At 39.6% G+C, this 26,733-nt stretch overlaps 1 protein-coding gene across 2 annotated transcripts in view; it reads left to right on the plus strand.

Moving 5' to 3' along the window:
- LOC101953259 (chloride channel protein C-like) overlaps positions 1–25,721 on the plus strand; it is a 104,611-nt gene extending 78,890 nt beyond the window's left edge. For both annotated transcript variants that reach the window (XM_042857038.2, XM_065585521.1), the window contains exons 13-16: positions 2,228–2,407; positions 18,149–18,245; positions 18,810–18,905; positions 24,956–25,721. In XM_042857038.2, coding sequence (XP_042712972.1) covers positions 2,228–2,407; positions 18,149–18,245; positions 18,810–18,905; positions 24,956–25,186 — 604 coding nt within the window. In that variant the 3' untranslated portion in view covers positions 25,187–25,721. The remainder of the gene's footprint in view (positions 1–2,227; positions 2,408–18,148; positions 18,246–18,809; positions 18,906–24,955) is intronic.
- The last annotated feature ends 1,012 nt before the right edge of the window (positions 25,722–26,733 follow it).

Below are 26,733 nucleotides of genomic sequence, written 5' to 3' on the forward strand. Positions count from 1 at the left end.
GCCAATTATGTTTAAATTTCCCTTTGCCATATAACTCTGTTTTATAAACAATACTGTTGCGTGCTTTTCCTTAAAGCAGTGTTCTCCCTAAGAATAATGGACAAGTTTAAAAAAAAAAATGCTGCTGACGTTGAACAGAAAGTCAGCACTGAGGGATGACATTTTTTTTCCCTTTAGTGAATTGTCTCACATCTGTAAAAGCTGACTTGTGATAATTCAGGCTCTGAGGTTACAATAGCTGTAATGGACTCTCTTTGTGATCCCAGGCACAGCCAAGAATAGTTAACCATATAACAAGCCAGCTGTTTCTTCTACACTAATGACTTATTTGAGAAAGCTTAAGGACATTTAATGATATATTACAATAATTTGAAACATTCATCCTGCATGCTAAATAGCAAAGTTGAGGGGTAAGGAGACAGCAAAACCCAGATACTCTCTGGTGGTGAAGAAACAATTTTTTACCAATAAAAATAAATTGTAGAAGCTTCTGTTGTTCAATTGTAATCAAATAACATTGATTTCCACATTTTATTTACAAATTATATACATCTTTCATTTGCATCTTGTAATGCAGGAAATACTTAATCATATGTTTGCATTCAAATCCAGTACATTATGTGCAGTACATTTTGAAGTAGTATAACTAATGATTTGTGCAGATATAACTTAAGACGGGAAGTATATTTTATTGTAGTCTATTTAAATGTTGGGGAAACAGGGATATTAAAAAATAAAACATTACCTAAATCTAGCAATGTACCCAACAACAATTCTGGCAGCCATCTCATGGAGAGTAGCACCTTTGCTTTGTGAGTACTTTCATTGGTTACAATGGAAGAATTAATGTTTCTCAATGAGAGTGAGGATAGAAGAATCTGACCTGGTTCTAGCAGCCTTATTTGCACTGAATAGCATTAAATTCTGCATGCAGACCCATGTAAGTGTGAATAAGAGTGACAGAATGTGGCCACTAGATTTTTATTTGGCCATAAGAACTGAGGATGGTGTGTCATGTCTGTTATTGCCTGAAGCCTGTGTGGGATCAGTAGGAATGGGGTACTGTGTGGTGCAAGGGGACTTGCAAAGGGAATACAGGACTTTGCACCTGTATATGACTTGTTCAAAAATCCAGTCCAGATTAGTAGTGGCCGAAACTCATTATTGTTTCATGGCTACTTAATGCCAAATGGGAAGTGAGTTTGTCATCTCAATTCAGTTCTTCCTAGACAGGTGGCACATCACAAAACCACCACTACAGCTGGCATTATTTGGTACCCTTGTTGTGACTCTCAGTAGGGAGGACAACAACTGACAGCATATAGATAATGCATTCTTCTTGTACCCCTCGAGGTGGTATTTTCAGGTCAGGGTTGAAAGGTACCTTGGTAAGTCAGGATGTAGATAAGTTTATCCTGATGTTAAAGGATTTTGGTCTCCGTGATTATCACATAGACATCTTTAAAAATGAATATATTATCTAAAAAGAACGACAATAAAATAATAAAACAACACAGGCCAGGTCTACAGATAGCGTAAACGGATGTAGTTCCATTGACCTCAGGGGTCAGGCTCTATCCCAGTATATGTCTTTAGAGGTTACTTTAGAATTTTGCAATAAATATCTTAATTTTACATCCCTTTCCACCATAAAAAACAAATCAAGCCCCTCCCAGGTGTATCTACATCATTTGCAATTAACGTACGTCAGAGCTACAACCCATAAAGCTTGCCCGGGACCTTAAAGATGCTACAAGAGACTTAAAAAAATTCCTTACATTTGGTTTGTCAGAAATCTTCAAAGGCTCACCCCCAGTCACCACCTCTACCGTGAAAATTACAGCAAAGTTGAGTGGAAGCTAGAATTTTTCCAAAATACTTTACTTCAAACTGTCTAATCTGGGACAGATTTCCAGAGGATTTTAGTTCGGATTAAGATTTTTTTAAAGTGAGAAAAGTAATGGAAGTTGATGAATAGCTTTTACAACATCCTGTCATGCATATGGTTGAATTTATCATGCATCTTAACACACAGAGAGGCAAAGCTTGATAAGCAATTTTATTGGGTAATTACTTTTTTTTTTATATTCGCAAATAAAACAGATTGATTTCCAGCTTGAAGTAATTTACTAACACATTATAAACTCGTCAGATGCTAACATGGTACAGTACGCCTCATTTCCTGTTTACTAAATAATCCTTTGGATGTTTGTTTTGTGTCTTTCAGGTTAAACCTGGAATTGTTTTTTGCCAGCGATGTCATGAAGCCTTGTGTTAGAGTCCTCCACTTGAGGGAAAACATTGCCTCACTGGCTCAGCTTCTTGCTAGCACTAGCCACGGTGGATTCCCAGTGGTTTACAAACCCAAGCCAGACCAAGTAGAGGTGTTCCTAGGTACTATTACAAGGTAAAAGATTATCAAGCTATTTCTTTGTTGTATGGCCTTTCTGGCCATCTTTCAGGTTATGAAAGAAATGTTTCACACACTGTATTTAGGGGGGAGGGATAGCTCAGTGGTTTGAGCATTGGCCTGCTAAACCCAGGGTTGTGAGTTCCCTCCTTGAGGGGGCCATTTAGGGATCTGGGGCAAAAATCTGTCTGGGGATTGGTCCTGCTTTGAGCAGGGGGGTTGGACTAGATGACCTCCTGAGGTCCCTTCCAACCCTGATATTCTATAATTCTAAGATTATAGGGTGTAAATACAGGTCTTGGTCCTGCTTTCATTGAAGCCAACAGCAAATCTCCCTTTGATTGAAGCAGATTTGGGACACGGATGTGTGTCATATAAGATATTGCTTGGAGAGCTCCAAAGAGGTGCCCCAATATGGTAATGTGGGTCCATAGGAAATGGGAAATCCTTGAAAGCTCACAAGAATTATAATGCAGAAAGAATTAGGAGATCAAACTAACCATAAAAATAAGCCAAGTCAAAAGAAAAGTAACCTGCTGAATAATCACAATCATCTTCCTTTTTCAATATGTGCTTTTACTGGAATTAAATGCTATTAAGATAAAACATATCACAGTCAAGATAAAACAACAAAGTCAGAAGCGCAAACAACAGATTACTGTAAACAGGATTTAGTCTAAGCAAACTCTGTCATAGTGCGGACTATCAAAGGGTAAAGAAAATCTCCTGATAAAGAAACTATTGCTGGAACTCCATTTCATAACAACACAAGTTTGACTCCATTCCTGCAGGAATGGACCTTAAGATTAGCCTCCATTCTTGGGGAGGGGTGGGTCAGAAGTGGAAGAAATTGCAGCTTAATCACAACCTTGCTTATAATTGGGGAGGAGGGGGAGAAGGAAAATAATGCACACAAATGCTGGTAAACAGGAATTCATATATCAAAAAGCAATAAAGTATTAATCCATATAATCACCATAACATAAACATGCAGCTGTTCAGTTTCATAATAATATTATAGTGTCTTGTGCAATGAAAGACACTATGTAGATACAAGTTCCTAAAACTCTTGAGTCTTTTCAAGCTTTCCTTAAAAGAAGTCCTTTCACCTACTGCTGGAGTTCTACCACCACTGGAGTTGAAGCCAGAAACTGCTTAATAACAACACAAGGATACAAATACTGTATCCAACTGAACTGGTAAAGTGAAGGCAGAGGCTCTTCAATTGAAATTTGACCAGGACTTACTCTTAGAAGAAGTACTCAAGGATCTTTATGGACAAGTCAATGAGATGGCATTTATCATCTGGTTGAATTAACCCCTGGAACAAGACTAAGGGCTTGTCTTCATGTACAGTGCTTTGTGGCACAGCTGCACTGGTGCGCTGCACCGCTGTAGCGCTTTAGTGAAGATGCTATTATTCTGATGGGAGAAGTGGTAGCTATGTCAGAGGGAGAAGCTCTTCCATCAATGTAGCACTGTCTACCCGGGGGTGTGTGTGTGTGGTTAGGTCGGCATAACTACATCACTCAGTGTGTGAGCGACATCATTATACAGATATAGGTCTGTAGTGTAGACCTGACCTCTGGAAGTTACAACTAAAATCCTCTCCAAACTGACACATCAGAGGTCTAGAAAGGCCACTTAGGAGATGTGTAACATAATCTCTCCATTCTGTTGGAAATGTCTAGCCAAGAACCATTGCCTCTGTTCCTCATAGGCCAAGCTGATGACTTCTATAGATTCTTGCACAAAACCTGCTAGCCAAATTACTGTCCCAAATGATGCTCAAATTGAGGCACAGCATTAACTGTTTTTTGGAAAGACTCACATTACCACCTCTAGCCCTACCCTGATGGACTAACATCAAGAAGTGTGTGAATGAGTTCATTGCGGGTTGGGAGAGGGGAGCCTGGGAACATTTAAATAACATCTTTTTCTGTGACTGCCCAGAAAATGTCCTTCCCACACCCTAACCATTAATGTGTTTTTCCTGAGGGCAATTTGGAAGTAACTCTGCACGTACATAAGGTCTTCTTTAACATTTTAGCTCCAGCGACTTGAGACTGATGAGCTTTCAGGATCAAGCTGCCCACATATTTTGGGCGTTCCAGTTATTAAAGCAATCCCTAAAAAGAGGAGCACTTGATTTTAAACCTTGTACTTTATTATTATTTGTCTATATGAAGGTAGCATCTGCAAGCCCCCAATCAGAGCCCCATTTTACTAGGTACTGTACAAGCACATAACACAAAGATAGTCCTTATCCCCCAGAGCTTATAATTTTGCTCTTAGAGGTTTGTTTTCAAATAAATAAATAGACTCATACTTAGCAGCTTCCACTTGGTCATTATTGGGCTTACCTGTTGGCTTTATGGTCAGATAAAGTTTAGGTGAACAATTAATGGGGCGGGGGGGAAGTGTTTGAGAACATTTGCTTTAGTAAAAACTGACTATGCTTCACTGAGAGGGACAACACTGTATGGGATTCCCAAAGGGAGGGAAATAAGTGCTTAATACAAGAAAATCGACTGGAAAACTGCACACCAAGCAAACCCAACAAACAGAATGTAGGCACCAATAAAATGGAATGTCATATAGATAACACTGATTTGCTTGTTCCCACGTACTATTGCTCTCGTTAATGTTATTAGTAAAGGATAAAGCATTGAAACACAAATCCAGTGGTTGACAAGCTGCAGTGTGTGCTGGTTTGAAGATGTTGCGTAACATAAACAAACACATTCATTTATTTCCCAACTATCCGCTGCAATAAAATGAGAACTCGTGCAAACAACTGATCCAGCCAAATGTTCATTTACAGTCTCATTGTTTCCTTTAGCTCATCATGTTACCTTGCAGCGAGAGTTGTAGGCTGTTAATGAGTATTCTACCTTCACATGCATATCTTAATTCTTTGTACCATGGGAGGAATAACAATAGTTGAAGCCAGGTGGGAACAAAAGAGGCATCACATCTTAAAGAGAGACCCAGTTTTATGAAATATTTCAAGCTACCAATCCCAGGTAATCCTGGTAGGATAATATTAATTTCTGTCAAAAGAAGAGTCATAGCAATTAGAACCGTATTTTACAGATGGATGAATGGAAATGATTTTTTTGTAGGATTTGTGGTATACATGATATATTATCTGAGTCTCAATCTGGAAAAAGACCAAGATAATGCTTGTAGGCTGGGGAGACAACCAGAAGAAGTAGATGATGATGTTGTTTTGACTGTCTTAGAGTTTGTTGCTCACGTCAGTGGAGCTCCGCAGGCAAAGACTGCCCAGGGGATGTGCTGAATCCTGGTGTCCTGAAGACTCTAGTTAACAACTTGCCCTCTCCAGTGTCAATCACAGCAGAAGCTTTGCTGGCCAGCTCAAGGTGCCTTGGTGAAATGAAGGTTGTGGACAGTTTCCTTGTATTGCTATGACACCCCTCCACCCTCATGAGTGGAATTCTGTGTAGCCATTGTCTGAATCTATCCATTGAACTTGTGACATGCCATGGGACTGTTAATGAGCACAGATAGTTAGGACTTGATTTTATGACTTACCTCCCATAACACAAGGTGTTTCTACACTGGAATTAGACACCCATGTCTGGCTCATGGCAGCTGACTTGGGGCCATGGGGCTCGAGCTAAGGGTCTGTTCAATTGTGGTGTAGACTTTTGGGCATGGGCTGCAGCCTGAGCTCTGGGACTGTCCCTCCTTGCAGGGTCCTAGAGCCTGGGCTTCAGCCCAAGCCTGAATGTCAGCACCACAATACAACAGCCCCTTAGCCTGAGCAGAAGCGGTGCCAGGGTTTTTGCTGCCCTAGGCAGCAGCGCTCCTCCTCAGAGCATTCGGTGGCGGGGGTCCTTCCACTCTGCGTCTTTGGGGCGCTTTGGCAGCGGGTCCCGGAGCGAGTGAAGGACTCGCCATCGAAGTGCCCTGAAGACGCGGAGCGGAAGGACCCCTGCTGCCGAATTGCCGCCAAGGATGCAAAAATGCCACCCCCCCCAAATCCTGCCGCCCTAGGGTCGCCTAGTGGAAGCGCTGAGCCCGAGCCTAAGTCAGCTGGCATGGGCCAGCCATGAGTTTTTAATTACAGTGTAGATACACCCACTGTGTCTTGTAAGACCATGAGGAGAAATGCTTTTGAACTGATTCAGAGGGAAGAGTGTTGCTTACTGAATCTAAGACACCATTCTCTGTAGCTCCTTTGATTTCATTTAGACGTCTCCCATCCAAGTACTGAAGCTGCCTGATTCTGCTTATGTTGTGAGATCTGACACGATCACAAGCCAAGGTGGTGTGATTACAGGCAAAAAAAATTCAGTTTCAGCATTTTTCCATTTAAAAAAAAAAGTACACTCCCCCAAGGTTTTCATATGGACCTGTTTTGACATTGCTATTACTTTATCAAATGGGTTTCCTCTGGCACAAAAAAATGATGGCAATAGGTAAAAATAAATCAGAAAGAGGAACGAAGAAGGGAAAAGTAACATTTCAGCCATAAAAAGAAGAACAGGAATACTTGTGGCACCTTAGAGACTAACAAATTTATTAGAGCATAAGCTTTCGTGGACTACAGCCCACTTCTTCGGATGCATACATCCGAAGAAGTGGGCTGTAGTCCACGAAAACTTATGCTCTAATAAATTTGTTAGTCTCTAAGGTGCCACAAGTACTCCTGTTCTTCTTTTTGCGGATACAGACTAACACGGCTGCTACTCTGAAACCTGTCATTTCAGCCATGAATTCTGTGCTGAACTAGCTGCCTTCATGCACCAGGACTTGGAGCACATAATCTTAAAACTATTTCTCATTTCAAGATTTTCAGTCATTGGTGTTTGTCTACCATTTCTCCTCATGAAATAGCTATGGCTGCCCCACAGTGAATATAAAAGCATATACTGAACTTTCCCACACTTTGAAATGCTGGAGATGAAAGGTGCTGTATGAGGGCAAAGTATTATTTATTATAAGTGTGAATTATTCTGCCTCTTTAACAAGAAAAGGCTGGTGAACTTTAGTTCTTACGAAGGCAAAGACTAGAGTCAGACAGTGTTGGCAGGCACTTTGTAAGCTTTCTCACACAGGTCTACAAATGCACCTCAGTGCTGACTTGTAACAAACACCCTGCTAGTCCAACCCTGTTCAGACTTCCAGCCTTGCTTAATAGAGCCAAATGTTGTGTTCGCTTTTGTGATATGGACACACATCCACTTGGGTTTAGGATGAGATCACCACACTTATTTTTGCTTGGGTGACCTAAGCGTGAGGTCTTTAGCTTCCCTGGTTGAGAAAGTCCTATATGAAATTAATAACATATTTGCAATAGAGACTAAAGTTGTTAAAGAGAAAGGAGCTATAACTGAAGCACAAGCTTCCAGAGCAAAGGACTCCTTAGAGTAAGGATGTTGATATTTTGCCACATGCAGTACACAGTGCAGTCCAGGGAAACTCTCACAGAATTCAGATTGAGGAACGTGTGTCTGGAGAACTTGATGCATGGAATTAATAAGAATGGGGGATTTATGCTGCTGAATATAGAGGATTCAGAATCTGGCTTTAAAAATGCTCCAGATAATCCCAGCTCACCAAAAGAGAACAAGCTATTTTCTATCAGGGCAGGTGAAACAGGATGCTTAGCACATACAGCAAATGAAAAGCACTGTATAAATGGGTCACTCCCAGAGATTCAGAGGGCTGAAAATTGCAATGCCCTGCTCCTCTGGAAGTAACTGTGTCCAAGATGGGATTTACCCTTGAGGAAGGCCGGAGGTACTGCTGCTACACTACCATGGGGGTTCTGCAGGAGAAACGAGATGCAACTTTAAACTCTTGCTGGGGATCAATAAGAGCATTTTCAGCAGAAGCTGCTTGGGAGTTGCTCTGACCTTCCAACTGTCTTGGCTGCTTTGACTGTCACCAGGTCCTCCTGGGGGAGTAGGGGTGGCTGGGGTTCTGAATTCACTTTTATGAGTACAAGGGTAAATTAGAACTATTTTGCCGAACACCTGTGGGATGTAGGGGGTGTGCCATCAGTGTAAGCATGATGCAGTGCAATGGAGACACTGAGAGGTTGCTACTTGACAGATTACTCTTTGGGCTGTACTGTGCCGCACCTTCTTTGACAAAAAGGTAACCATATAATATAAACCATAGTAAAAGTAGAATACACTGGGGATGAGTGTGAAGGATGGCTGCTGGTAGCTGGTTTTCTTCCCCTGGCTATGGACACAGCTGGAATGTGGTGGGGAAGCTGATAGCAGCTTATTGTCTCCAGGAAAGAGACCTCCTTTGCAGTTCTCCCTCCTTTACTGCCCCATAGGACAAAGGGTAACCTTCTTGAGGCACCTACTATCCCATGCATACTTGTCTCCTTCATGCCCACTTCCCTGAGAAACTTGCTGCTACTATGACACATCACTACTTCCTTCTTAGCAGTTCCTTCCACATGCACTCTTCTGTGAGACACATTCACTGCTCAGATCTGGTCTCCTCCCTGCACCTGACAACCCTCATATGGGCACCATCCTCCATGATATCTAGCACGTCCAACGTTTGTGCCTCCCAAGACGCTTGCCTTCTCCACCCCCATGCAAGCAGTCCTCTCCAACTTGCTCTCCTTTCTTCTTTGAGATGTGAGGGAATAGCACCTTTCACCAGTGTCTCCTCCAAAACCAGGGATAGCCTGTCAAGACTTAATTCCCCATTGTCCAAGAAAGTGAAAAAGATCCTCCCAACATTCACCCAGGAAAGGCAGGTGGATGGATGGATGGCTTCTCATGGCAGGATCTGTTTCTTCTGCTTCCTTTTGATGAGGTGTCACTGAGGTGTGAGGGAAGGATTTTTCATAGCCTGAGTTCTTCCCACCCTATCCTAATTGCTGCAGCTTTAAACTCTGCTCAAACAGGGCACTGAGTGCCTGATGCTACAGCTGTATCATGGGGATAGGCTATTTAATGACCACTTTGTAGGCAATTTGGGTATTGGTAACACAAAACAGGCCATTTTCTTTCTACCTAAACCTGTAGGCTTTGTGTCTTATACAATTTATCTGCAGGAATGGACAGGGCACTTTTCCCTATTTTTGTCATTGCATCATTACCTGCACAGCTGTTATCCATTATTTCCCATTTTAACTGAAGGAATTTTTTTAGGTTGATTTAGTTTGATCAGGAGAAGGTAATTGCACAGAAACCAAAATGTCAGAGTCTAAGCAGGACTGTACAAAATATGTTGGATCTAATGAAAAACTGGTAAAATCTTGGCTTACTGCCACTGAGTGGGAAATTTCTGGCATTGTGCCCACATTTTGTGTGTGTACTTTTTTCACCTAGGAAACCCCATTTCCTCCCACCCATGGTGTTCACTGAGATGTCAGCATTTATGGTTAATGGAAATTATTATACTTCAGACAAAACTAAAAAAATAAATAAAAGTACACTGCCAAAAATTTTACATCCAAAATGAAACTGTCACAAAGCCAAAACAAACAAACAAACAAACCAGTTTCACTTTGGTTGCAGTTATTTTAGCAGTTTTGGATATGCTGCACGGGACCAGGAATGGCTGTGTCCTGTGCAATTGCCTCCCTCAGATCAAACGACCTCAGCTTAAAAGCTTTCAGGTAAAAATATCTAAGTGATTTAGGTGCCTAAATCCCATTTTTCAAAACTAACTTGAGAGTTTGTTCCTTTGGAAAATGGGACTTAGGCTCCCCAGTCACTTAGCCACTTTAATTCATTTTTACCCTTCCTCTAATTGAAAAGGTGGAAACTGAGGTCAAGATTTCAGAAGTGGCTAATGATTCTAAATGCTTCAAATAACGGGTGTTCATCTTCAGACATCTTAAAGGGGTCTATTTTTTTCCCAGAGTTGGTGCTTGGCATTGTTTGAAAGTCAGGTTCCTTTAAAGTGTATCATGTTTGGGTACTGAAACATTTGAGGCACCCAAAACCATTAGTGACTTTTTTGAAAATCTTGGCCTAAAAGCTGAATTAGGGCTTGATCCATCATATTGGTACCCTAATCATGTGAGTAGTCTGTATTCATGTGAGAACTTTCAATAAAACTGGTATTACTTGTATGAGTAAGACTCCTTTTGTGACTAAAGTTTGAAAGTTTGCATTCTTGGAGAACAGGAACACTGGTAGTTACTACACAGACAAACAGAGCTGCTGTTACGCTCTCATTAACCGTTCCTACACCACACTGGATGTTAGTACCTGTTTTAGTTAGGCAGGGAATGCTGGCCAGGGTACCCAGGGTTATTCTTTACTCATTTCAGGAAGTGCATCGAGATATTGAACCTTCAGTTACACATCCGCTAGAAAATTCTGTTTGACTTCCCATTCAGAGGACACCTTTAATGTCCAATGCTGCAGTCCACCTAGGAGACCAAGCTTTAGTGTGGGGCTTGAACTTCTGATAACCTTCTATCTAGAGGCAAAATTGCTACCAACAGAGGGAACCAAACAGCATTTACATTTGCAACACTGTTATTTGTTGTTGCTGTGCTGGTCTTTCTGCTTCCTTTGTTAGGAAACCAAGTACAGAACACTATATTCATAAACCCTCTATTGATAGTCTTGTTTTAAATTCCCTGCTTGTAAACTAGTAAGGAAAGGGGATGCTTTGTTTTCCTCAATTTAAAGAGATGGTAGAGCAGCTGTTCCAAGTAACAATAATGACACAATTGCTGAGACAAACATTTTCATGATGATGCATGGGAACACTAAATCCAAACCACATTGTTTAGCTATTGCATGCTTTCACTCCAGTAAAGGGGAATGTCACAGACCTGAAAGTAAATCGAAGAGATCATAGTTTAGAAAATATGACAAAGTTGAAAACTTAAAGCTGTATTACACAGTAACATCCTTTAACAGGGAAATAATTGCTCCGAAGTACTGTATATATGTATATTTCATGGCAGTTTATTAGGTATGATTTGTCTCTGGTCAGCAAAGTGAATAGAAACTATTGTAAGTGAAGAATGTTTTGTGGCATGGTACAGACTTCTGATATGTGCTGCTGGGAAAGGAATTGTGAAAAGTTACGGATCTGTTCAGGACAGAATCCTAGAAATGCTTCTATGACTTGAATGCATCCATAAGAGGGGACAGTTTTTTCTAGTTTACTTCCATCCACTTCACCAGATGGGGGATAATATGACATGCCTCCCCACATATACACACACATTCTCACACACCCTTTTAATAAGCCAATGTCCCTATATTTTATATGAGAAGCATTTGCATTTGAAAAGAAAAATGCAGTACAACAGTTTGGGAGCGAATGGAAGGTTTAAGAAAAGATCTTAACATTCATGATGCCCAAAACACTTAATATGTTAAGTAATTCTTGAGTGTGACTGTGGAAAGATTAACCTTAATATCAGCAAAGTCTCTCTGCTGGCACCCTCTAAAATAATTTGTCATTTTGCAAGTTGGAGAACCTTTTCCTTCTGGCACTTTGTTAAGAGGATACTAAGTTCAGATCCCAGGAATGCAAAGTTACTCAATCTGATACAGAAGGCTGCAAAGTTCATGCAATACATAGGGAGATAAACGTATTGCATAAAGATTTTCTTTTCTTCTAGAAGATCATCCATGGTCTTTCCATCATCCGTTCTTCATAATGGTGATCCTTCTAGCACTGATCAGTGATAGAAATGAGGCAAATTATGTGGACTACACTTTAAAATGCTGAATTTAAGTTGAGCCAGCAACAAATAAAAATGCATATTACATACATGAAAACTTTTTGTGTGTGCTCAAATGGGGTAGTTGACTGCATATAAAGGTGCTTTTGCAATTATTTGAGTACAAGTATGGGATCTGAGGGCATATTGTTTGTTTGTACGATGTCATAAATTCCTGAGTTTGAAAAGCTGGCCCAGTTAGCTTAAATGTGAGATTAAAAAAAATGATACAGTATACAGTAACCTGACATTTAAATTAGAACAACTCACTGAGAGCAACCTATTGCTGATTTGGGTTGCCTGTTAAAATAAACTGAATCCAGCACTTTCAAAAAAGCCCTTTGACATTACACTCCTCCCCATATATTGTCAGAATCCTAGGACAGTGTAGCTCATGGGCAATGAAGATGGAGGAAGATTTTGGAGTTTATGACACACATTTTTATTTTGGATCTTAATGTGAAACTTCTTACAAAGAACAACATTATTTGATACTTTCAAAATTAGTGGGCCTGTTTCATTATACAAATAATTGTGCAGGTGTTGCAGGATTCTGCCACACAGCCTTTTGGAATAAATGCCAGAGTGCTGCAGAGTGTATGTGCTTAACTCAAAAAGCTAAATTAAAAACGTATGCAGCCACATGTGGGTGGCTTTTAGGCAAGTGCAGACTGTTGTTAAATGTGGAAATCAAATATGGGCATGGGGAAAACTGGTGTGTGTATGGAAAGACTGATCACATATTTTGTCCTATAGTTTAAATGTGTGGTAAATTCTTCTGAAATTGAAAATCTGGATGGTAGCAAACCAGATTGGGTGGAGGGAGGGACAAATACGAATCCAATTCTGGGCTTTTGCCCGTTTCTAGAATCAAACCAAATGGAACCTTTTGAAGATTCAGAAATATTAAGTTTGCATTTTCCCATTTGTTTTCCAATTTTGGTGTGATCTCTGCATTTTCACATTGAGGCTAGGCCTATCTGTCTATTTATTCATTCACTCATTTACTTATTGCAGTGATGGGGGTCCTAATAAATATGTATCTGAGAACTTTGCAACCTTTAAATATTTGACTTCATAACCTGCCGTTGAGGTAGGGAAAATGATCCTCATTTTACAGAGTCGGAAACTGAGGCACTGAGATTAAATATCTTGCCCCAGGTCACATGGGAAGCCTGTGGCATAGACAGTTTTTGATCCCAGAATTTGAGGATCCGAGTCCAGTGCATCAACCACAAGACCATTCCTTTGGCAGTCAGAGTGCCAAAATCTAATCAAAGACTGTTCTTACATGGTTTCCAGCCCAAGTTTGTAGGCTCAAGTGGTTTGGATAAACACTGGCAATTTTGGCTGCTTAACCTGAACTGACCCTCTAACTGTTCTGAGATTTTCCTGTCATAAATGAAAAATCTGAGCTCTCTAGCTGTGCCCTGTACCCAGGGATCTAATCCTCATACCCTCGCTAATCCTCCCTAAATGGAATAAATCATTTCCCCATTTTACAAAAATGTCAGTTTTTCCACAATTTTAAGAAACGCATGTGAAAACCATCTTTCCTAGTTTAACAGCAGCTATGTTAATACAAAGCATAAATAACTCAGAGAAGTAGGCCTGTTTGCCTCAAACTAGTTATCCCTCTTATAGTTTTATTCATAAAGTCTCTCCCGTTGTATTATCTTGTGAAGGCCACATTACCGTGAGTGTTAGAACAAGTGCTTAACTTTTAATGAGTAGTAGAGTTATGACCCAGTTCTGCTGAGGGTTTTCTGTAGGGGGCCGAGCACCTACAACTCTTATTGACTTCAGTAAAAAGTTGAAGGTACCTGGTGGCAGATCCTCAGCTGCAGGAAACCGTCATAGCTCCATTGATTTCAATGGAGCTTTTACAACTTACACCAGCTAAGGATACGCTTGCCAATTTTGGTTGGACATATTCCTGGAGGTTTCGTCACATGACCTAATCTTTAATTAATGATTAGCATTAATGGAAAGTTGGCAATCCTAGCTAAGAATCTACCTGCCAGTGCATTGGATGAGGCAATCAGTAGCACCCCTACACAATCAGGATCATTAGAGACCACAGAGGGGCTTCTGTATCATTTTATCATGCTATTTTGAAACTTATCTTCTTTACTTTACAAAAAGCGTAGCTAGGATATGGAGCCTGGTCTGAAGCCCATTGAAACCAGGACTTGTCACTGGACCTTTGGATCATGCCTTAATGAAGATGCAACAGCGAAGCGGCTCTTTTTGCAGATGGAGGGATAATTATATTAAGTTCCTTCATTGTGCTCTGCTTCATACACGACACACATTAATTCACAGTCCATATCAAGCCACACATAGACAATAAAATTTCAGAAACAAAATACACATGCAAGAAGCAGTGCAGGTATCTTTGGTGAATTAATGCAGAAAAAATGGGTTTTAAACATCAGTGAACAAACTGAAACAAATACTCCAGGTTCTCTAATTTTCTCAATAAACTCCATGGCTATCCTTTGCATTCATGGTGAAAGAATCATGCCCTGAACGGTTTTGCCAATTGTTTAATCTACTGTCTTTGTATTTATAGCTACTTTTGAGCTTGTATTCCTCTTATGTCACTCCCCCTATGCACAGAATTTGCAGTTTCCTCTGATAAATGGGCTTTTCTGACAAGAAAAGGGTGACACTCTAAGTTGTCAGATACTTTTAATTCCTGAGTATCATGCCGAATGTGACACTTGGAGGTTGTGATAATAATGTGTTATCTTAATTATGTGTGTTCTCATGATGCATGTTTTGTAACAGATATAGTATATAAAACTACAACAGTGCCTTTGAAATGAGATTCATTACTTAAGGGTTTTCTTCCTTCTTAAATAAACAAAGAGTAAACGAACAATTGCTGAGTCCAAGTTTGAATCCTAGCACTTCCTGTTAAGTCCAAAAAATAGTGCAAGGAACATGTTTGGTCTGCTCTTTCTAAGGCTTGATGATGTGATAGGAAGGATGTTGTGTGTAACATCAAAGAGTGATGTTGTTATACCTCCAACGCATGACTTCTGGAGGCCCATATCCAATAATGTACGCTCATTTTTCTCTTGAATATGGCAGGCTTTAATAGGATTGGATTCTTATCAGAAATGTTCCAACAATTTCCTTCATTGTGTTTCTGTGTGCCTTTTTTGACTAGCCAAATTCCTTTCACTTCTCAAAGTCCTGCTAAGTGACTCCCCACTGAGTTTAGTTAAGAACAGTGTTGAGCAAATTGCAAGCTGCCAAAACCAGCCATGAAACCACTGGTGATGAGCAAATGTTTCTGCTCTTTAAGCTCATGGTAAATGTTGCTTGCTTTTTCCTCCAGTCAGACACTGTTAAAGTGGGAAAACAAAAGGGTTTGTATGATGGACAGGCTCAAACCATATCCTGGATATGAACACCTCCAGACTTTGGAAAAGTACCACTATGGATCAGAACTTTGCATTTGGGGTCCATCTCTAGTTTGTATAGCAATGTATTGTTGAAAGCCACAAATAGAATTCTGGCCCAGAGATAAGCCATACAGTTTTGCTCCCTGAAGGTGGCTGCATTTCAGTGGTGGATGAAATGATCCCATAGTAGTTGTAAATGAATGTCTGGGGGCAGAATTTGGCCCAGGTGTATAATTCACAGTTACTTAATGTGATTTGGAGGCTTGTGAGAAATGTTATAGAATGTGAACCAATAAATATAACTGTGAACAGGTGATCCTTGCAATCAGAGGGCATAATACATTAAAGACAAGACATACTACATTATTGGATATTCATCTTGTCCATGTCCCCTGCTGCAGTGAACATATCAGGAGTAGTACCTGCTTTGGGGAAGAGTACTTGGCTGCTCTTCAGAAACAACTGTCTATCAAGAGTTATAACTGCATTAGTAGGTACAGACCGAGGGCTGCCTCAGAGCTTTGCTCTCATTAATAATGTGAAAGTGATTTTTTAAAATGTCAGTGCCAAAATAGGTTGTTGGGGGGGGGGGGGGGGATGTGGAGTGAGTAATTTTGTTGCAGTAGTGAATATGAGCTATGTTAGTTATTTACTCATTTTTCTTGGGAGGGGAAAGTGTGTTTAATGGTTGGAGCAGCTGACTGGACCTCTACCTGGCTCTGCCACTGATTTCCTATGTGACCTTGGGCAAGTTATTTCATCTCTTTGTACCTCATCTGTGAAAAGGGCATATATATGCCCCAGTTACAGGGATGCTTAATAATCCTAAAGCTCTTTGAGAGCCCTGGATGAAGGGCAAAATATCTCATTTTAAATTTCAGAAAAGTTTGATGACAAGTGTTTTTCAAAATACTGAACAAATAGAAGAGAAGAAATAAATTGTATTAAATTGTAATAAATACTGTAGCTAATTGAGACAATGTGCAGGAAAGTGATTCTAATGTGTTGTATATTGCTGCATATTCTTTCAGATTTGAATGAAATAAGATTTTTTTCTTTTGCAATATTTTAAGTTCTTGATATACCCCCAGCACATTACCTGCCATAACAAGATTGAGAAACACGCTGTCCTGGAGATTATCTTGAGTGCACCAAGAACAGCTTGAATCACTGTTAAACTGGATCAGCAAATCTCTAGTTACTGTATATTCATCTAAAGCATAAATCCCTCTTTAACCTACTTCCAGGTAACCAAAACTAGTAACTTGGTCACGTCCCTAGCTACTATGGGCAACATGCATTTCCCCCCCCACACACACACTTTTTATAAAAAGTCCCGGGAATCAGAGGGAAAAACACTATATTGCCCGTATTTTTCATTTTAAAATTCATTAAATATTTTTGGTCATTTTTCCTAATAGTCCCCCTTTATTTAAATTTCTCCTACTGTCTACAAATTGAGCTATGCACTGATACGAATCCTGGAAGTTTCTGTCATCATTTCCCTCCATAGGTGGATCCCCCTCCATTAGTTGCCCTCACTAGCACCAGACATGTGACTCTCCTTCTGGCTGGGAAGAGATGGATGTTCCTCCTGCTGGAGTCTATTATAGCCTTCCTTTATGCCAGCCAGGAGGCTTGCTAGAAGCTTTGAAGGACCCATGCCATTCTGATCATCTTCTGGCTTAGGAAAGTTGGATGTTCCTCCCTCCGGGAACCTGTCAGTGCCTCATCTTCTGTCATCCAGAAGGTTCACTAGAAAGCGGTGATAGCGTTCCTGTCGGGAAGTGAGGGATCTGAGGTTGGGTCTCCATCTTGAACTCTGTATATGGGAGCATATTACACTCCCATAGACTCTGTACTCTGAGAACACTGGGAGTTTATAACAATAACTTGTGAACTAGAGTTTTGATCCTAATTCTTCATTCTCCGTTTAGACAAGTCACCTTGTATTTCAATCTCTTCCCTGCCGAACTCCTAATTAAAGGTTGTGTGATTGCTGTTCCTTGTATCTCAGTGGCCACAAATTCTTCATATATCGATAAAGATGGCCATTTGAATTTAATCAGACAGCAAAGATGGATGTCTCACACAGATTGTGGGTGCAATCCTGGTCCCACTGAAGTAATTGGGTGCCAGGATTTCACTTCTTATTTAAACCACAATGAGTCTGAACATGTTTTACAAACATGGGTCTCATGCATTAATGTGGACATAAGGCGGAACTGAAAAAAATCTATTAAAAAAAAATGACAAACCTGACCCCCTTTGTAACTGCAATTATGACTTGATTGGAACAAACTAGATAGACTACACAAGCAGCTCTTGCCAATCATATTAATTCAGATCAAAAATAAAAATGTAGAGGGGATAAATCCATTTTCAAAAAATGTAGGTTTGGGAGGAGTTCCACACCAAACTGAAACCCGAAGAGAGAGAGACAATTTTTGCTGGAAATCTAGGAAAGCTTTGTATAAATGATGTATTGCCCACTAATATTAGACTCATCAGATCTGTATATTTTTAGCATTGTCAGGCACTGGTTTCTGGAGATTATAATCCATTATGTTGGCCCTTTTTTAATTTGGCTTTGATGGTGAATGTATTCCTTATAAAAACTAGGTTAGAACTATGCATGCTGCTGGAACATGAAGCCATCTTTGAAACAGAGACTAACCACGATTCTCTTTCCTGCTGTCCTTTTCTCCTCTACCAGAAGGTAATCACTTTTCTTTATTTTTCCCTTTTGTTAATTGATGCATATTTGATATGTCCAGGGATTGTACTAGGAATGAAAATAGTTATTAATATGTTGTTTAAGTAGTAAAATTATAAACTAAATAAAAGGGCAGCCCATAAACAGCCAGATAAAACTGAAATAAGTTACAGGCGCTCCTGGAGCAGCCCAGACTCTGGGAGGCACGCAGGAGTGGAAGCCAGGAATTTTTGTATTTTAATCCTGGTTCTGACACAGTCTTTAAATCAGCTACTCCAATCCTCTCTCTGTTTCCTGTCTGTAAAATGGGGCAGGTAATATTTAGCTTTGTGAGTGTAATCACCTTTGCAAATTATGAGGTTTAATTAATGTTGGTAATGCATAACGAAGGTGCAAAGAACTATAGAATAGCTAAGTACTATTAATTTATCAAAACGAAGAAAGGATTTAAAAATCCTAAACATGAGATTGGTAAAAATAAATTAGGATGCAGATGAAAATCCATCATATGGTTTAGAGTCAAATTAGAAAGGTTTGGAAGGAGAAATAGAATCTTGCCTATTGCAGATAACGGTGGAGAAGTTGCCTGATCCACCACAGATGACCACGCTGCTGAATCGCTACAGTACAGATCCTCAGTATCAGCAACTCTTCATCAATCTGGTAAGAGTGAAGCCAACTCTAAAAACAAACATTTCCTCCATGAACAATGTATTTGTTATATTTTCTCATTTGTTTATGATGGCTGTGTCAGCCACACTGACTTACATAAACACTGCCAATCCTGGGACGTTACACTCTCAACAAAAGTAGCCGAGTACAAAGAGCATTCCAAAGTTTTAATTCATATTGTATAAACGTAACAGATGTTGATAAAACGAGCCAACAAGAAAATACAACAAAGGAGACCATTTCAAGGGGGCTTTTGATTAAAATACATTCCAGATTGACCAAAAGATACAACGTTAATGGAATAGATCATTTAACTGTCATCATTTGGCTCCTTTAGCATTATAAAGCAAACATAAAGCATTTCCATGTTTATTTCCTAAATACTGCACCAGAATACTGGGCCCAAGCACATTATAGTTTTTGGTGCACTGTACAAGGATTAAGAAAAATAAATAAATAATTAAACATAGCCAGTCTTTGCCTCAATGAGTTCACAATGCACAGAGTAGGCACAGATAAAATGTGGCACATGGGGAAATTCAGAGTTGGGACTGACTTAGAGGGTTTTTATTTAAAAAAAAAATATTTTGAGCTCTGCTCGAGTTCATTGTAGTGATCCTAATGAACACAGGAATTGCCATACTGGGTCAGACCCAAGGTCCATCGAGGCTGGTATTCTGTCTCTGACATTGGCTAGAAACAGGTGCTTCAGAGGAAAGTGTAAGCACCTTGCTTCCCTTCTGGGATAATCTGCCTCCTACATGGATCTCATCCTGATCTGTAATAGTTAGAGATGGGTTTAAACCCTGAGGCATGAGGTTTAATATCCCTTCTAAATTTTTATTATTTCTGATAACTCTGGATAGTCTTGGTGTCCATATACATGTCTCATCTCTTTTTGATTCTTGACCTCAATGACTTCCTGCGACAATGAGTTTCACAGTTTAATCACACATTGGGTGCGAACATATTTCCTTTTATTGGTTTTGAATTTCCTTTCTTTCAGTTTCATTAAATGTTCACTTGTTCTTGTATTATACTATAGGATTGGGAGAACACAAGTTCCTGATCTACCTTCTTGATACCAGTATCTTATGCTGTCCTCTCTTTTTCTCCTTTCCAAAGTAAACATGCGACCTTAACAGCCCCTCAGTGCCAACTGGCAAAGGGTTCACTGTCATGTAACAGCTACTCTTAACAGGCTTGACAAACTCACTATGCCTAACACATTGCTGACATAGTATTTACCTATAAAGAGTGTCTTGTAAGGTATCAGATGAAAACTGGTAACATAAGGGTCATTAATATCATTGTGAAACATGTATGTTAATACTATATGAAGAATTATGGATACTCACTGATATTATGCTTTAAAGTTGGTAACCAAACAAAAGGAGAAACAGGTTTTCTCCCAGACGGGAGGGAAGGTAGTTATCTCCCTGTTTCTAATGTAAATTGAGCATTGTGGAGCCAAATATAATGGGAACTACCTTTGCATGGAAGTCAACAGGAAAAGCCAGGTTGACAGGGGTGTGTGAACTCAGCTTGGGAAGACACTGGAATCTGAACCCCAGCGGTTCATCCTGTCTCTGGGAATAAACTCCCTATGAACCTTGGGAAATATAAGGAGAAGCAAAAGAACATTCTGTTATCTATTTACTGAGGAGACCCCTGGTAAGGAGTAGGGAAAATCATGAAAATCTGGATCCGGATTTGACTGAAAATCAGGTAACTCTACTGAAAAACTCAGAGGGTAAGAAAACGGCTTTAGCCAAAGGATTGTAGCTTGCTAAAGTTATGTTTAGTCTCTTAGAAATGTGTTATACTTCTGTTTCATTTGTAACCAATTCTGTTTCCATTATCCTTGCTTTGTATCACTTAAGTCTCTGTCTTTGTTAATAAACTTCTGGGTTTTATGAGTAGATCTCTGTGCTATAATATTAAGCAAAATGTGAATTAGTTGAATCAAACAAGCTGGTGTGCACACTCTCTTTGGAGATAGTGAACTTTTTTAGGAAGTTCTGTGTCCTGTGTTATGCAGGTCAGACTAGATGATCACAATGGTCTCTTCTGGCCTTAGAATCTATGAAGTTGGTAATTTTTGTGAGTGTCCAGTGACGGGGGCTGGGTACTCCAGGCGAATGATCTTCCAGGGGCTTGGGACCTGCATGTATTACCTGCAAAGCAAAGTAAGGGCCATCAGAGTCCTGAGAAATTTGTCTGGGATAGTTAGCAGACTGGGCTAACAGGGAGTTTAGAACCAGCAAATATCTCTTACTGAGGTAGACGCATGGTAACCTACAATTTTGGGCGTCCTGAGAAAGTGTCACAAAACAATCTGTCTTTTTAATCTCATTTCATTTGTGAGTTTCCCCAGGCCTTTGATCATTCTCACTGCTCTTCTTTGACCGCCCCCACCCCTTTAGTTCTGCAGTATTCTTTTTTGAGGTGGGGTGACCAGCATTGCACACAGTATTCCAGATGAGGCCATACTACTGATATATATATAAAATTATTATAATATTCTTTGTATTATACCATGTCCCATTCCTTATGTATCCCAACATTTTGTTAGCTTTATTTTTTTTTTTAACCACAGCTACACATTAAGCAGAGGTCTTCATTGAGCTGTCTACAGGGAAGACCAGGTCCCTTTTTTGAGTTGATACAGTTAACTTACAACCTGTAATGCATATGTATAATGTATAGGGCTGTCAAGCGATTAAAATATTAATTGCGTGATTAAAAAAAATTAATCTCGATTAATCACACTGTTAAACAATAATTGAATACCATTTATTTAAATATTTTTGGATGTTTTCTACATTTCAAGTATATTGATTTCAATTACAACACAGAATACAAAGTGTATAGTGCTCATTTTATATTTATTTTTATTACAAATATTTGCACTGTAAAAAACAAAAGAAATAGTATATTTCAATTCACCTAATACAAGTAGTGTAGTACAATCTCTTTATCATGTAAGTTGAACTTACAAATGTAGAATTATGTAAAAAAACCTGCATTAAATAATAAAACAATGTTAAACTGTAGCACCTCCAAATCCACTCAGTCCTACTTCAGTCAATCGCTCAGACAAACAAATTTGGTTACAATTTGCAGGAGATGCCGCTGCCCGCTTCTTGTTTACAATGTCACCTGAAAGTGAGAACAGGCGTTTGCACGGCACTGTTGTAGCTGGCATCGCAAGATATTTACGTGCCAAATGCACTAAAGATTCATATGTCCCTTCATGCTTCACCCACCATTCCAGAGGACACGCGTCCATGCTGATGATGGGTTCTGCTTGATAATGATCCAAAGCAGAGCAGACTGATGCATGTTCATTTTCATCATCTAAGTCAGATGCCACCAGCAGAAGGTTGATTTTCTTTTTTGGTGGTTCGGGTTTTGTAGTTTCTGCATCAGAGTGTTGCTCTTTTAAGACTTCTGAAAGCATGCTCCACACCTTGTTCCTCTCAGATTTTGGATGGCACTTCAAATTCTTAAACCTTGGGTTGAGTGCTGTAGCTATTTTTAGAAATCTCACATTAGTATCTTCTTTGCGTTTTTGTCAAATCTTCAGTGAAAGTGTTCTTAAAATGAACAACATATGTTGGGTCATCGTCCAAGATTGCTATAACATGAAATATATGGCAGAAAGTGGGTAAAACCAAACAGGAGACGTACAATTCTCTCCCAAGGAGTTCAGTCACAAATTGAATAAACGCATTATTTTTTCAATGAGCATCATCAGCATGGAAGCATGTCCTTTGGAATGGTGGCTGAAGCATGAAGGGGCATATGAATGTTTAGCATATGTGGCATGTAAATACCCTGCAACACCGGCTACAAAAGTTCCATGTGAACGCCTGTTCTCACTTTCTGGTGACATTGTAAATAAGAAACAGGCAGCAGTATCTCTGGTAAACGTAAACAAACTTGTTTGTCTTCGCAGAACAAGAAGTAGGACTGTAGCATCTCAACAGTGTCCTTATGTTCCTTAATTGCTCTCTTCATCCACTGGTGATCCAGTGAAGTCACTAATTCTTTTGTGAGCTTTCTACTTCTGAAACATTTTAAAGAATTTCATATTTGTTTTTACACATTTAGTTATCTGCTCCTCAAAATAGTAGAGAAATGTGAAGGTAAAAGTAGTTGCTCATTTTCTTCATTGTGGATTCATTAATTAGAAATTCCCCACAACTGATTAAACTGGCTGTTATCAAAGATATATGTCCAAGATTTTGCTTGGGATTTTTGACGATACTGATTTTAATTTCCTGCAGCCTCTGGGTTTTCCCTGCTAGTCTCCCAAACAATATTGGCCCTATTTAGTTTGTGAGATTTGACTAGATTACACCTTGAGAGGTGATATGACTGCAGACCAGACCAAAGAATACTAAGGAGTATATTATTATTCAACCTTTATTTTTACTTGAATTGAACCTATATTCTATATTTTTACTTGAAAGAATGTTTTCAAAATTTCCTTTTTTTAAAATTCCAAAACAATAAAAAGGTTGAAACTGAAACAAAATGTTGTTGTTGAAATTAACATTGTTTGACATGACACAATTTTTTTCAGCCTTTCAAAATTCCCAACAAACCTCAAAGTGCATTATTCACCGAGCTTTAATCTTAACTACTAACCAACTCTTGCTGATTTCCCTATGAGGTCAATCAGTGAGGTGTGTCTGCATTTTTTATGTCACACCTTGTCTGTTTCACACTGTTTTAGTCAGTTTTGCACCAAGAAATGTCAAAAGTTTGACAATGGGAAGCAAGGAAATCTGTTTCATAATAGCAGAAAAAGAAACTCTGGCAAATAGCCACAATAGCAGGTCAGGGCTAATGGGAGAAAAATGCCTATAGAAAGAGCTTGAGAACGTATTTGTAGTGTTTCCTTTTGGGCCTTTTGGGTGAAATACATCCTTAACTTACACATAAGCCAAAGCATGGCGTCTCTGGTGGTGGAAAGTCTACTATGGAGGAGTTTGTGGAGGACAAAGTGGCTGTAACCTCATTTTGCCAGGTGGCCTAGAGGCCAGACATGGCTGGGGTGAGGGTATGGGCAGGGCAGTTGAGAGATGCACTGATTCAGTGCAGCAACCTCTTGATGGCCTTAGCTGATAGGCTCCTAAAGAGCTCCTGGTCAGAATTCAAGCTGACCTATGGGGATGAATCCTGCTGAGGGCCTCCCGATTGCAGTGAGGTTCAATTTGTACTTCCGAGTACTTTCTGGGTGGATCTTGCCCTTCATTAGTCCTTTTTAAAAAAAAAAAAAATTTGTAAAAGACATCTGAATGCTCTCTTTCCTCTGCTTCCAATCTACCCACTATCCAAAAATATTCCTGGAGAGACTACAAGACACACCATCCTCAGGTGGGTGTGGGGAGCTTCCACTGATTTCCCAGTGCACCCATATGCACTTGAGGATAAAAGTTATGAGTAGGATGCTGTATGGATAGGTAAGATATAGAAACTTGGTGAACACCTACTTAAAATACCAATATTTACCTTGGAAACCTACCAAATTAGCTTTAGCTAAATCTAGAAACATTTATGTCTAAGGTGGGATTCAATGATCAGCATTCAGCACCCAGCAGACCTCACAGTATATATATTTTTCTTTGTTCTCTCTCATGTTTTTACTAACATTAACTAAAAAATATTACAGGATGTCACAAATGGGGTTGTATAATGAGAGAGCAGTTATTAAACATCTCTTTGACTTAATAAATACTTGATCATTTACTATTTCCAAACAGGAATTCAGACCATATCAATGGAGCTCAGCTTAGCTGTTCCAGCCTGAGATATTTGGGTATATTCCAGTCATAACAGCTTAATGTGAACTTGATCTTTTAGTAGAAAAGAAAGGGCTCATTACTGTGTACTTTATACTGATTTGGGTACAGCTGAAATAAAAGAAAGTGTAGTAATCTCACCCCCCACCACTCAGGAAGCCTGCTGTAACAGGAATGGCTACACACTTATTTTCTCCAACCCCCACCTTCTCTCTCTTTGTCTTGCAGGAGCCGTACATAAACAAATCAGCGGTGTCGGTTCAGGCTCATTTCTCTCTGCAACGCACATATATCATCTTTCGGACCTTGGGGCTTCGCCACCTGACAGTTGTTGACCTACAGAACCGAGTTGTTGGGATAATAACCAGGAAAGATCTGATGTCTTTCCAGCTGGAGGAGAGGCTGGCGCGTCAGCTGGCATCGCAGAAACATGACTCAGATGAGCAGCCCTTAGATTAGGAAAAGAGAACAGAACTGTGAATGTTTCATTTCTTAAGCTTTGTCACTTTAATTTTTTCTGCATTTTTCTTAGGTAAAGGAAAAAATGGATATAACTGTGCTGTTAGATTCCTTTAGGGCAGGGAAGTTCAAAAGGCATCCTACCTGGGCCCTTAAATGTATCCTACCACTAGCTCCCTTGAACCATAGGATGATGGCAAAGTTCATTGACTGCAGATTTGACAGGGCACTGGGTTAGATGGACCATTGGTCTGACCCAGTATGGCTGTTCTTATGTATGTTCTTATATTTTTAAGGCTTGTGAACTAAATCAGGAATTTTCTACTCATCTACCATGGAAGGCAGAAGTACAAGCAGATATGAAGGTTGAGGTTAAAATGTCCAAAAGCATCTATTTTCAAACGTGACATAGTCATTTAGCAGCCTAAGTCCTGCTGATTTTCATTGAGACTTATTTCAGAGTAGCAGCCGTGTTAGTCTGTATCTGCAAAAAGAACAGGAGTACTTGTGGCACCTTAGAGACTAACAAATTTATTAGAGCATAAGCTTTCGTGGACTACAGCCCACTTCTTATGTATCCGAAGAAGTGGGCTGTAGTCCACGAAAGCTTATGCTCTAATAAATTTGTTAGTCTCTAAGGTGCCACAAGTACTCCTGTTCTTATTGAGACTTAGGCTTTGTCAACACTTAAAGTTGTACTTCTATAACTATGCTGGCATAGTTAGATGCAAAAATGCCCTAGCACAGATGATATTATACTAGTATAAAAGTGCTTATACTGGTATAACATTCTGGTTTGGCGAAAGCAAAATAATCTATATCAGTATAAAACAACTTACAGTATAACGGTGTCTACTCTAAGGCTTTTACTGACACATTTATGTCAGTAAAAAAAACATACCCCTTACCTACATAGTTATGCCAGTAAAACTTTAAGTGCAGACTAGAGGTCAGACTCCTAAGTGTCTACTTCACTTTTAAAAAATAGGACATTGGCTCCTAAGTGACTTAGAAGCTTTTAAAAAATATACTGTGTGCACCTTTCTTTTTGATTTTAAAAGCATGTACTTGTAGGCTGATTTTAAGCACTGCCTAAGGCAGTTGGACAACCAATTAAAATGAATGGGAATTGGGCATCCTACTTGCCTGAGATATATTTTAAAATCTTGGTTTCAATGAGTATGCCAGGCAGGCATAGTCCTGAGACCCTAGGGCAAACTGCTAGTTTGGCCCGCAGCAGTGCAAAGTTTGAGTATGTCTGCTCTTGACTATATTTCCTTTCATGTTTGCAGCTATTAGAACAGTCTCTCTTTCTGTACACCCACCTGATGTAATTTAATATGTAATGAGTATCACACACAGAGGAGATGATCACAATTGTCCCTCTGGTTTGGATGTAGTTGTTATTTATATTATAGCATATTTGGAAACCAGGCACCCAGAACACAATATACAAGGCCCCATTCTTTGTGATTTTTGGTTTCAAACATTATATGCTTCCATGGAAACTTCATTAAACATTGATAAATGAATGTGACAAATCTGTT

This window comes from Chrysemys picta, chromosome 2 (genome assembly GCF_011386835.1).
Source record: "Chrysemys picta bellii isolate R12L10 chromosome 2, ASM1138683v2, whole genome shotgun sequence".
In the NCBI taxonomy this organism is placed as follows: domain Eukaryota; kingdom Metazoa; phylum Chordata; order Testudines; family Emydidae; genus Chrysemys; species Chrysemys picta.